Below are 12,005 nucleotides of genomic sequence, written 5' to 3'. Positions count from 1 at the left end.
CCACACATTTGAATGAAGTTTCTCCAGGGAACCCTGTGAAAACGAGGGGTTCCATACTTGTGAAAGAAAACACACCTGAGTTATAGCACTACTTCTCATCCTGGATGAAATAAGTGAGAATTAACTAACTTTCTGTATCTAGTAAGATGTCAGGATAGATACTTTTGTGCCTTGATGAAGAGGTCTTATCTAGCCATGCTGATGGTGTCATCTCTATGATGAGCTTCTGAAGTTCTGCAAGTGAAGTTTTTGACTGACTGGTCTATGCACCCTTTAGTGTGTTCCCTCTGAGATACAGTGATCCATATGTCTAGTTACATTCAACAAACAAAGATTTGTTGTGACACCTAATGCACACGTGAAAGGTACATAGAGTGACACCCAGGTGATATCTTGCGACTATATGACAGAACTGTAAAATCTGCCTAAGATCTGAAAATATCACCCCCTAAGAGGCAATACAACACTGCTCCATGCAGGGAATAATTCTGCTAGGCCTCTCACCATTTATGAATTGATTGTTGTAGCTTGCTTACCTGAGGCTTAAAGGAAGTTGTATTTGTTTCTCAAGTGCAATATGTTCGGCTTTTAATATTCAATGTTGGGGACATGTCCTGTATTGAAAAAAGAAAGTCAATCCACAATTATTTTATCGTTTTTCAGCTTCTCCACTACGTCCGAAAGGTCCGATCTATGACTTCAGCAGACTCAAATTTATTTTTTGATGTGGAGGGTAATCCCGAGACGCAATACGATATTGTAAACTGGCAGCCAGATACTGATGGAAACCTTAAGCACGTGCAGGTGGGAATGTATGATCCTAGCTACCTCGAAACTGAGAAGTTCCTGGTCAACAACAGTGCCATGTGGTGGAAGGCAGGAGAAAAACAGGTGAGCAATTAGAACTGTACAGAGCATAGAAATGCTTGGATATTGCATTCGTTCTGGCACAAAGATTTGGAACTAACTTCACTGGCACCCCTCCCTTTCAGATCTGCCTGGAGACCATGCAAATGATAGTGGAGCATGGTATGAGTCCTAATAACATAGCATAACATGACATAACAAGGGCTGGTTGCAGGAACACCAAAACTATGTCAGCCTTGTTTGTTTCCCTTTTTATGAAAACATGAAGATTAGTGTGTGAGAAATCACATATTTAGTGTCACTTGCTGAACATGTTATGTAGCAGTTTCACATTAAAATAATAATATTATATTTGCTGTCACAGACACTTGCATTTGATACAATGTACCAGCCACACCCACCTTAACGAGAAACAAGAAAAACATTACAGCCGACAATATTCTGCCCCACATCCTACCCAAACTAAATTCCCTACCTGACCACTCTGACCCAGGCATCCTAGTGGATGCATTCAACGCAGCCATGTGCTCTGCTCTTGACAGTATTGCTCCATTTAAACTTCGGATCAGTAAACCCAAAAAGCATTTGAACTCATGGTTTACACCCCACCTAAAAAACCTAAGACTACAGAAGAGAAAATGCGAAACAGCCTGGAACCGACATCCGACCGCTGAAAATAAAACTAACCTAATTAACATCTCCTCGCAATACAAAAGAGACATCATCCTGGCCAAACAAGAAACCTATAATAATAGGATCTCCCAATCCAACTCCAGCATGAAGGAGCTATTCTCCATCCTAAAGGAATTGGAAACTCCTATCACAGTACAGGATGACTCCATCAAAGACAAAACTTGGTGCACAGACATACAACTGGCACTAACCAACAAAGTATCCAACCTCCAAACAAAAATTGCCCTAAAGAAAGCCTCTCTGCCAACTCAACCTCTGATAGTCAAAATTCCCTCATCCAACAACCCAGAATCCACCCAATTCCGTTTCTCCAAGGTCTCAGTAATTGAGGTAGAGAAGACCATTTTGACCCTCAAACCTTCTAATTGCAAAGGCGACCAATGCCCCGCACAACTGATCAAGGATGCGGCTAGGGATTTAGCCCCCTTTATCACAAAACTTATCAATGCCTCCTTTACTACGGGCACCATCCCCCGCAATCTAAAGGAATCTTGGGTACTCCCCCTCCTAAAAAAGCAAACATTGGACCCCAACATTCCTACTAACTACAGGCCCATCACCACGGTTCCCTTCCTACTAAAAATATTAGACAAGGTAGCATACACCCAAATCCAGAACTTCCTTGAGATGAACCATCTCCTCGGCACCCGCCAATCCGGTTTCCGTCCGCAACACGGCACAGAGACTGCCCTTATCGACCTAAAAGCCCAAATAGATTCACTCAGAGACGAGGGAAAACTAGCTCTCCTCCTCCTTCTAGACCTCTCAGCCGCCTTTGATCTGGTGGACCATAAAGTCCTATGTAATCACTTGGACTCGGCTGCCCACTTCTCAGAGGAGGCTATAGTCTGGATTCAATCATTTCTTAGTGACAGGACCATGAGGGTGTTCTCCCCCGCAGCGGCAGCAGACCCTATCCCAATCACTTGCGGAGTGCCCCAGGGATCCTGCGTCTCGCCGACACTCTATAACATCTTCACCAAGCCACTCTTTGACGATCTTGATAATCTGGGTATCACCTACACTAACTATGCAGATGATACTCAGATTCTCTTACCACTTACTGGGGATTACGTCAAAGATCTGGCTCTGGTGAATAGAGTCTACAGCATCGTTCAGGCATGGATGGCCAACCATGGCCTATGCTTGAACGATGACAAAACAGAGCTCATCATCCTGGGCACGGCAGCCCGTATCTCCAAACTTAACCAAAACTACTCCGCCTTCATCATCGATGGCAACACTATCAAGGTCGCCAGAGAAGTAAAAACCCTAGGTTTTTACCTTGATGCGACACTATCTTTCACTAAACAGGTGAACTCACTGTCATCATCCACTGCCTATACATGCAAGTTAATACGAGCTGGGAAACCATTCCTTTCAGAGGACAGCTGTCTTATTCTAGCTAGAGCCCTCATTTTATCGAAACTAGATTATTGCAACGCCCTCTACATAGGGACTACCAAACAAATCATCCACAGAATCCAAGTGCTCCAAAACAATGCACTTAGAGCGGCCCTAAGTATCCCCAGAAGTGCACACATTTCAGAAATAAGACGAAAACACAAATGGCTTTCCACCCAAGAAAAAATCAACCTTAAATCTGCGTCCCTTATCCACAAATGCCTAAACAACAAAGCTCCCCGATACCTCTCAGAACGCTTCAACAGGAAAAATCCAACGAGACTCACAAGGACAGCCAGCCCCAACTGCCTCCTAGTGCCCAGATTCAAACTAGCCACCATTGGAGGTTCCAGCTTCCCAGTTAAGGCAGCACAGTTATGGAACTCCCTACCCCTTGCACTCAGATCTGGCCAAACCTTCAATAACTTTAGAAAGAACACCATAAAATGGCTTATTGAGAATGCGACATAGCGTATGTCACTTTATACGTAACGTCTTCTTATAATGTTTGTACTAACCTGCTTTTACTGTTTGATCGCCATAGATTTGACTGTTTAGCTACGCCTTATCTGCACTTGCACTTGCCCTACCCTGCAGATTCGAAATGTCCACTATGCCTGTAACCTGTAACGTTAACTAACCTGTAACCTGTAAACGTTAACTAAGCTGTAAACCTCCTTGTTCTCTTGCGCCCTGCTACCCTAGGGTCTGGTGCGCACAATAAATAAATAAACAAACAAACAAACAAACAATGTGATGTTCTTTCCCGGTTCCAGGGGCTAGAACGGAGGATAACGGCCCAGCAGACCAAATTATCAGCCTGAGCGAAGAGGGCGGGTAATGAGGGCTCTGGCATTATCCCCCGTACCAACTACAGGAATTGGGGATGAAGGCCATTCGCACCCCGGGTTACCAAAGCGGTAACTAAAAAAGCAGTGCTAAAAAAAAAGGATCCCCTCTTCTCTTTCAATGGCGGCCAGGGGAAGCTGAGAGGAAGATGCAGCTGTGGCGGCGAGGGCCGCAGCAGCAAAGATAACATAAGTGGAGAGGTGGGGGTTTGTAAACAAAAATAAATGGGGCGGAGGGTGGGGGGATGATGGCGGCGGGGCGAGCCGGCCATCAAGCGGCTTGGAAAGCGGACGTGTACCGGCGGTTTAAGCAAGCGTTCCTAGCCACCTGATTGGCTCCCCCACAGAGGGTGCTAATGGTGAATAAAAGGTGCTTCTATCAGCATCTTCCTCGTCAGAGTGTTTGTGCATAATAATTGTGCTCATCTCTCAGTACAAGCAATTGACCAGTCACCTAAAATAAACCTCACTTTCTGTTAGAAGGAAACTCTCGGGAGCATGTTTTCAGTGCTCAAGAAGATTCAAAGCCAAACTAAGCCACGTTTGTTCACAGTGAAGAGGTTGCTGCTCACCTAGAACATGTGTGGTCTATGAGCTAAGGTGCAAATCTTAGGAGCATACACAGAGTTTCAGAAAACCCTGTACTACATCATTTCTTCAACTAAATACTGAGCAGGAATGTACAGAATCAGGTTTGCATTTCTGCATAGAGCTTAAAAAAACCATATGCAAGAGCAGTCTTTGGTTCAATATGGATCACCCACAATGGTTCTTAGGTCCATGCTTTTTATCAAACTGAGAAGCTGATAGATCAGGACTGGGCCACCTCACCAAAAAAGGATGTTACTAGTAAAAAGGGGAGGGGGATCCCATGTGTCTTGACAATGAATTAAGATGGAGGTGAGACAAGTGGCTTATCCTGAACAGTAAATGTGGAACGGGAGCAGAAAAGACACAGGATACATAGCGACCCTAATCTGTCAGATCAAAGTTCATTGTGTTACAAGTTTGCGGTTCCCAAATCCTTTGATCACAGTTTCAGATTTGTACATTCTTCTTTGCTGGACCAACCATATATTATGCAAAGTGTGCAACATCATCAGCAGTCCTTCTCTGGGCGTTTCTTCAGTGGTAAATTCCGCAGGTTGTACAAGTCTTCACAGATCAAGCTATTGCTTTCAATCAATTTTAGGTAATTTTTACTGTACAGTTTTTTAATTTGTCTTTATGTTCAAATGTAATAGCAAGGATGTTCTGGTGGATGCTGGTTGGTCACCTGTAAATGGCTCATTGCTCCACTTAGAGACATTGTGGTTGGGTGGTTCTTTGCGGTGTAGAAACATCAAGGGTCCGTATCAGAGCAAACAGTTACTCCTAGAGCCTCTGAAATGACCAGCAGTCCCGGTAGCCACTATGGTAGTCTTTGAAGTCTCTGGTAGCCTGCAGAAATAAAGTCTGCGTCAATTTTCGAACAGTCAGGAGACACACGTCTATGGATCTTCCGCCCTCCTAATATATAACAAAAGAATCTCATTTACGATTCAGGAATGAAATGAAAATGCACCTTTCCGGCCTTCCTGTCTGAATGATTCCCCCTTCTGCTGTCACACACACTGCAATACTATGATTGGTTGCCATCCAAACTACAGGTTCCCATCTCCCAGGAATGTTCCTGGTAGTAGCTCTAATTTTCCCTTGAAATAGGTACTTATCCTCTGTTATTTTTTCACTTGCCTACCTCCCTTGCTCTTGTTTGCATTTGCAGCCTGAACAATTCCGGTTGTTGTTCCACTGATCTGAAGGCACTAGAACCTCTGAATGGTCAGCCTATTGTCTTCTTTCCCTTAGCTTGTCTCCTCCCTCCCTTGTGGGGTCTAGCAAGTGTAACTCTGGTTTCCGTTGGCACTCTACCAATTAACATTAAACACCGACATGCATGCAACATAAGCTGGACAATAGATTTGCGGGGGTGTAAAAGGTCTACAAAAAGGTCTTCAAAACATTAATTGACAGCATCAGCTGGTATATGGAAGGAAGCATTGAGCTGTCCTTTCTCTGATCAATGAACAATGCTGTTGTTCGTAAAGGCTTTGTCCTCTGATAGGAGCCTTGCAAGATTGTAATGCCTGGCAGTGAGTTCTCAGAATTGTACATTACTTCATGGTTTCTCTTCATGTCCTTGCTTCAGGACTAGGTTCGACATTCTATGGTTGCATAAGCTTAGTGTAAGTAGGAGCATTGGGGGCAGAGTGGAGATTCAGCACCCAAGAGCAGGGTTGAATTCATTCAAACCTTTGGCTGCCATCAAATCACAGGGTGCCAAATACATGCAACTTTCCCTGGCATCTGGCAGCCACAAAACCTAATATAACATAAAATATTCCCAAGGCTTGCACGGGTGCGGATATAATGTGGGTCCCAGACACCAGTATACAAGTCATATCTCTTTCTGCAAGGTATTGCAGTGGCTCTCCTAGACAGGCAGTGGCCATGAACATATCAGGGCCGATGGGCATGTGGTGCTTCACACCACATAAAATAAATCAGGCAATACCTTGTTCCCTCTCATTCTCACTAGGAACAATGGTAGAATGTTCGAATGTTGGAATATGTGCAGGACTGTACACAGAGTTTCTTGGTATGACTAATGTCAGGATACAGCTGGCAGTACCAACTATAATCTTGTACATATGCTGCCACTAAATGATTGAGCCGGCACCTCACCCTTTGCATGGGTAGTCAAAACAGAGAACAAGATATCTTTGGGAATTGAAACCCCGTGAAGATTGGGATTTCTCAGATGAAGACATAGAATTAGACATAGAATTAGAATTAGAAGCAATTAGCAAGAAAAGAAGTCAGATTGACCATACCAAATACATGTAAAATAGTTGGAGGCTTTTGACCTTACACTTTCTGCGATAGTGCCTGCTTACCATCATGCAATAGTTAGGCATGACATGACATGACCCTGTTGTGGTACCGGACCTATTTCTATGCAGCGTAAGTTTCTGGGTCTCCGGCCTGTGTGCCACCTTTTTACTCAGTGTGGACCTATTGGCTATACCAGCATCAGTTGTTTTCTATTTTTCTGTTTTGTTATGTAAGGCTGTCTTGGGCCTTTTTGCTTCCCAATTCATCTGCCTTGAGGATGCTACAGCTCGGTGCCATGGGAACAGCTATTTTGGATAGGGCTGAGGACACCTATTGCTGGCCCTGGTAGGACACAGCAGTACCTGGCAGGTAAAATGGAAGGGAGGAGAGGTAAAGCCTTTCCTGCCGGCTAAATAAAACACTTATGCAGATATGTCCGGTGTTATTATCCAAGATGCACTGTTGTTGCATTTATTTTGTTATTCCCCTTTTTATTCTCCAACATTAGTGTGTTTTTCTATTAATTGCACATCTGCTTTTGGTAGGCTTCTTTTTGGAGCCGGGGTGCACCCTAGACTCTCTTACTTGAGAAGACATATTATTTCGTTTAGCCAGTTAGATGTTAGTTTTGATGACAGATCTAATTTTCAAATACCCATAAAAATATATGGATATTACAGTTTGTGATAGTGACTACGGAGTGATGGTTAATTTGGCCTTCCTATAGAAAAAGGGATTTCGACAGCAATACCTTGAATGCAGTTCGGCCAGTTCTACTTTATTTTCTTATGTTTTTATCATCTTTCACATTCCTCTATTTCTTTTGAATTTTATTTAAACCTTTCAGGAATGGTTTTGTTTTAAAATAAAAGTGTTGGAAGAAGTTGCACTGCACTGACTTAAACTGAAAATACGGCAGGCACAGTTGCACGTGCAGTTAATGGATAGATGGGACGAGTGGGTATTCATCTTTAGCACGCCCTGGTTTATGGTCTTTCCATCGAAAATTAAGCATCCAAAAGAAAATAAATGGAAATAATACCAACAAAAAAAGTTTCTTGGAAATTACATTTTTTCAATTAAAAGTGCATATACTTTTGAAATCTTTCCATCGAAAATATGGATAGGTTTGATGGGACCCTAACCCTAACTCAAACCCTAACCCTAAAATCCATCCAAATGTATTCAATGAATATGCTTTTCAATGGAAAAGCATTTCGATGGATAGTAATTTGATGGTAATTGATTCGATGGAAAGACCTGACAATCTTAAGAGGTGTGCATGGGGCTGATTAGAAAGGGGAGGGTGTGTAAAGTTGCTTGCTATGGGGGACAATGAATAAAGGTAATGGGGGGCGTTTATGTTTCTTTCAGCCTTTACACAGTTTTAGGGGGGAATGGATGAAGGGGGGAAGAGAGGTATGGGGTGTTTCTTGCGTGTGGGAGGTGACGTGACAATGGGGTTTGTGGGGATCAGGGGTGGGCCAGCAGGGAACATAGTTCCACTACTTCTTTTTGTGGACTTCGACCACTGAGTTTGGCTGAACATTCCAAAGCTGTTGTCAACAAATATACATCCAAATATGAATCATATTGTACAGCTTGATGAAGGTGTGTTGGGGGAAGGCAAAATTGTTGAGGGGGCAAAAGTAGCATTTATGAATCAAATATTCAAAGGGATTTTGTCTTTCAACGCCAAAACTGATGAACATATTTACAATACATGTTGAATGTGAGGAAGGAGCGAAGTCCATTTTCAAGCTTTTCTTCTTATCATGAAAACCGTCTGCAGGCTTATATAAAAATAAAAAAGGTGGTGGTGGCAGACAATAATGTAGCGCTTTGTTGGGTCTTTGGCAGTCAGTGGACACAAATAATCAGTAGCGGCTCCACCATAATGGGCGAGGGGGCACTGACCCACCGGCAACCCCGCTGATTATAGAGAGCCAGCCCAGTGGTAAACATTGGCTTGATCTGTGAAAGGGGAACGCGGTTTACCTTTGACAGTTCTGTTGCCGAGTCATGAATACTGAAAGAATCATGCAAGACCGCGGCATTTTGCTGCATGTTTGTATGTATGAGGAGCTGTTCCTGCACCTCCCAACACATAAAAAAGGAGGGGGAGCACTTCATCACCAGCGCACTGGTTTGTGCGCGTATGTGCAAGAACCAGGAAGCACTTGTTTCCTGATGTCTGTTCATGCTATGTGGGAGCTGGAGCGCTAGCAGGAAACTTTATGACCGGGACAGAAGAGAAGATAATGGTAATTTAATTTAAATATGTGTATACTTGTGTTATGAGTGAGTGTATGATGATGGGTGCACGTGGGAATGAGCAAGTGCATGATGCGTGTGAATGTTGTGCAAATGTGTGTGTTTGTACTGGGTCAGTGAGCTGATTTTGACAAGTGTGGGCAGAGGGACTTTACAACCCAGACATGCCATTTATTCACTTGGCATCAATGATAGATGCCCTCCTGGCAACCCCTGCACTTGGGGACTGTTTTCTACCTACAGTCCCATTACCAGCACGTGACACCTGTTGTCTGCACTTACGCCTGCACTTGCCACCTGCCAGCTGTACTTTTACTTTGTTATTTATCTTATTATCCCATGTAATGCACTGTCCCCTCGCCACAGCCCCTCAGCACTTTCCTCCTTCCCCTTCCCATGCACTTGTGCGATCTGATTGGCATCTGGCTTAGTAGGATCGTTGTCTGTCTTCCCTCTGTTCCCAATCCCTTGCCTCATCGCACCTCGAAACATTTGCATATAGACACATTATAAATGCCATATCATATCATGACTAGTAACAAATACCATGCCCTCCCCTTGTGTCCACCAGTGCTTCACATACACACATAATCACATTGATTGTACATGTGAGGCACTGTGGAGGGGTTGGGGGCAGGTATGGCATTTATGACTGAACATCTATGATAGATGCCTTGTAAAAAATACCATACCTGCCCCTTGGTTCCTCCAGTGCCTCGCATACACACATACTCACATTATTTTTTTTTTTTTTTTTATTTTGGTTGGCTGATTATATCAACCTTTCAAAAGGATAACTCTTGAATTACATAACAGTTCTTGACATATAACAGATATGTGATAATAATTAAATATATAACATTTACAATTGTTAACTTGCAAATATTTACATCAGAAAGAGAGGAAGAATAAAAATTTCATTCAATGTTTACGTGATCAGTTAACACACATAGATTGACAAAAGGTCGTCATAATCATAATAATAAAAAAATAAAAACAAGCAAACAAAAACCAATCCTCATTTAGCATCTGACAACAGACTGCCTAGTTGTTTTGGCAATATTGTTTTTATAAACTGTGTGAGTGCAATGTGAATTGCAGTTCGATTACTCGTGACTAAAATAGTCCAAATTTCAGATTCAAGATGATTACAAGTCAATTGCAATACATTACTAAAGTAGCATTCACGCAATCTGTTTAAAGCCGGACAACTTACCACTAAATGCATCAAGGTCTCTATTTGTTTTTGGTTTAGGCAAAATCGACAATATCGATGTTCTTTAGCGATTATGCCTCGTCTAGCGAGGATTTGATTTGTTAGATGCAAATTTAAACGTGTTCGTAGCATTTCAACGCGAACGATGTTTGATGGACACTTCAAAAGATAACAAGCCATTTGCTTATACTTTTTTGGTGGAAAAAGGCTTGCATCATAGTCCATATATTTAGAGCATAATTGGTGAGTTGTAATGTCAGGGTTATTTAGCAACAGCTCAATTGAAATGTCAGCTTCCACCAACCAACCCAGGATGCTCTTTACCCACTCCTTCGGAAAAGCATCATGCGATAAGCGCATATACAGTGCTAGCGTACACAAGATATTTGTGTTGTCAAAACCAAGAAGACATTTGCGATAAAAATTACACATTTTCCACGCCACCACTGCAGACATTGAAATTAAGCCCAGCTCGTACCTTAAAAGGCACATCGGAGTGCACTTGGGTAAGGAAAATATAGCTTTCCAGAATTTGCCCTCAAGTAAATCCCAAACGTCCCTACGCCGTGGCTGGAAAGTTTCAGCTCCATAGGTAACAATCGGAACAACTTTCTGATTATAAAATGTAACTATGTGAGTTGTGGTAAATTTGCCGTATCTGTGCAAAATTATTCTTGCCTGTGATGTTAGCATCAGAATTTTTGTTCTTATTGTGTCAAGATAAATTTGATTTTTCACGGTGCCGGAGAAGGGTAATCCCAGATATTTGTAACTGTGGACAAGTTTTAAGGGCGAATTCTTCAAAAGCCATTTGTACTTGCCCATTTTTTTATCTTTACTTTTTTGGCAAATCACTATTTGTGTTTTGCTGACATTAATTGTGAGATTGTTCTTGTCAACATACGTCTCCAGTTTAATTAGCAAATTCTGAAGCCCTCGCAGTGTTTGCGATATTAAAACCAGATCGTCGGCATAAAGCAGCCATGTGATTTTTTGCGTGCCTAGTTTGGGAGCGTCAGAGACTGTTTCTTCAAAAGCACCACCGATATCTAGCAAGAAAAGATTAAATAAAGTAGATGCTAAAATGCACCCTTGCTTAAGGCCCCTTAAGGTGTCGATGTTTGCAGACAGGATACCTTCAATTGACAGCCTCACTTGCATGGATGTATTTGAATGTAACATCTTGATTACTGTTAACACTGATGACGGACAGCCATAGTTTTGCAGCTTTTGGAATAATAGTGCTCTGTCTACCGAGTCAAAAGCAGACCGGAAGTCCACAAAGGCCATATATAATGGTTGATTTAAGTGGGCATATTTAGATTTGATCATATTCAGCATTATCAAATTTACCGAGGTCCCTAGGCCTGCCACAAATCCAGTTTGAAAAGGATCTCTTTTGAAGGAAATCGCTGACCACCTGTTTAATTCTTGCAGAATGATGCGGCTGTATAATTTACCAGGCGCATCTAACAATGCAATGGGTCTATAATTCTCAGGTAGAGAGCGGTCACCTTTCTTGTGGATTGGTACAATAAGAGAGTGCTTCCATGACAGAGGGATTTTCTGAGTAACATTAATGTTCACAAATATCTGATATAAAATCGATGTCCACAAAACTGGATGTTGTTTGAATGTTTTGTTTGACAACCCATCAGGTCCTGGAGCTCTAGATTGACTAATTTTGTTGATAAAGTAGAGTATATCAGTTTTGGAAATGTTAATGTAAAAGGATTGATGAGGCAGTGTGTCTAATTGCACGGAGTTAGGCGGTAATGCATACATTTTGGAAAAATAGCCAAGCCAAGTTGCTTCCGGTACACACTGAG

The 12,005-nt window shown here is 42.4% G+C and overlaps 1 protein-coding gene across 1 annotated transcript in view; it reads left to right on the top strand.

The window, feature by feature from the left end:
- The first annotated feature begins 693 nt into the window (after positions 1-693).
- The window catches only part of LOC138467833 (vomeronasal type-2 receptor 26-like), a 56,621-nt gene continuing 45,309 nt past the window's right edge, over positions 694-12,005 (top strand). The window contains exon 1 of the mRNA XM_069608149.1: positions 694-891. Within this exon, the coding sequence (XP_069464250.1) occupies positions 694-891 (198 nt within the window). The remainder of the gene's footprint in view (positions 892-12,005) is intronic.

Source organism: Ambystoma mexicanum, chromosome 1p, assembly GCF_040938575.1.
Source record: "Ambystoma mexicanum isolate Mex_15411 chromosome 1p, UKY_AmexF1_1, whole genome shotgun sequence".
Classification (NCBI taxonomy): Eukaryota; Metazoa; Chordata; class Amphibia; order Caudata; family Ambystomatidae; genus Ambystoma; species Ambystoma mexicanum.
Note: the sequence above shows the minus strand (reverse complement) of the source record. Positions and strands in the feature narration are given on the sequence as shown.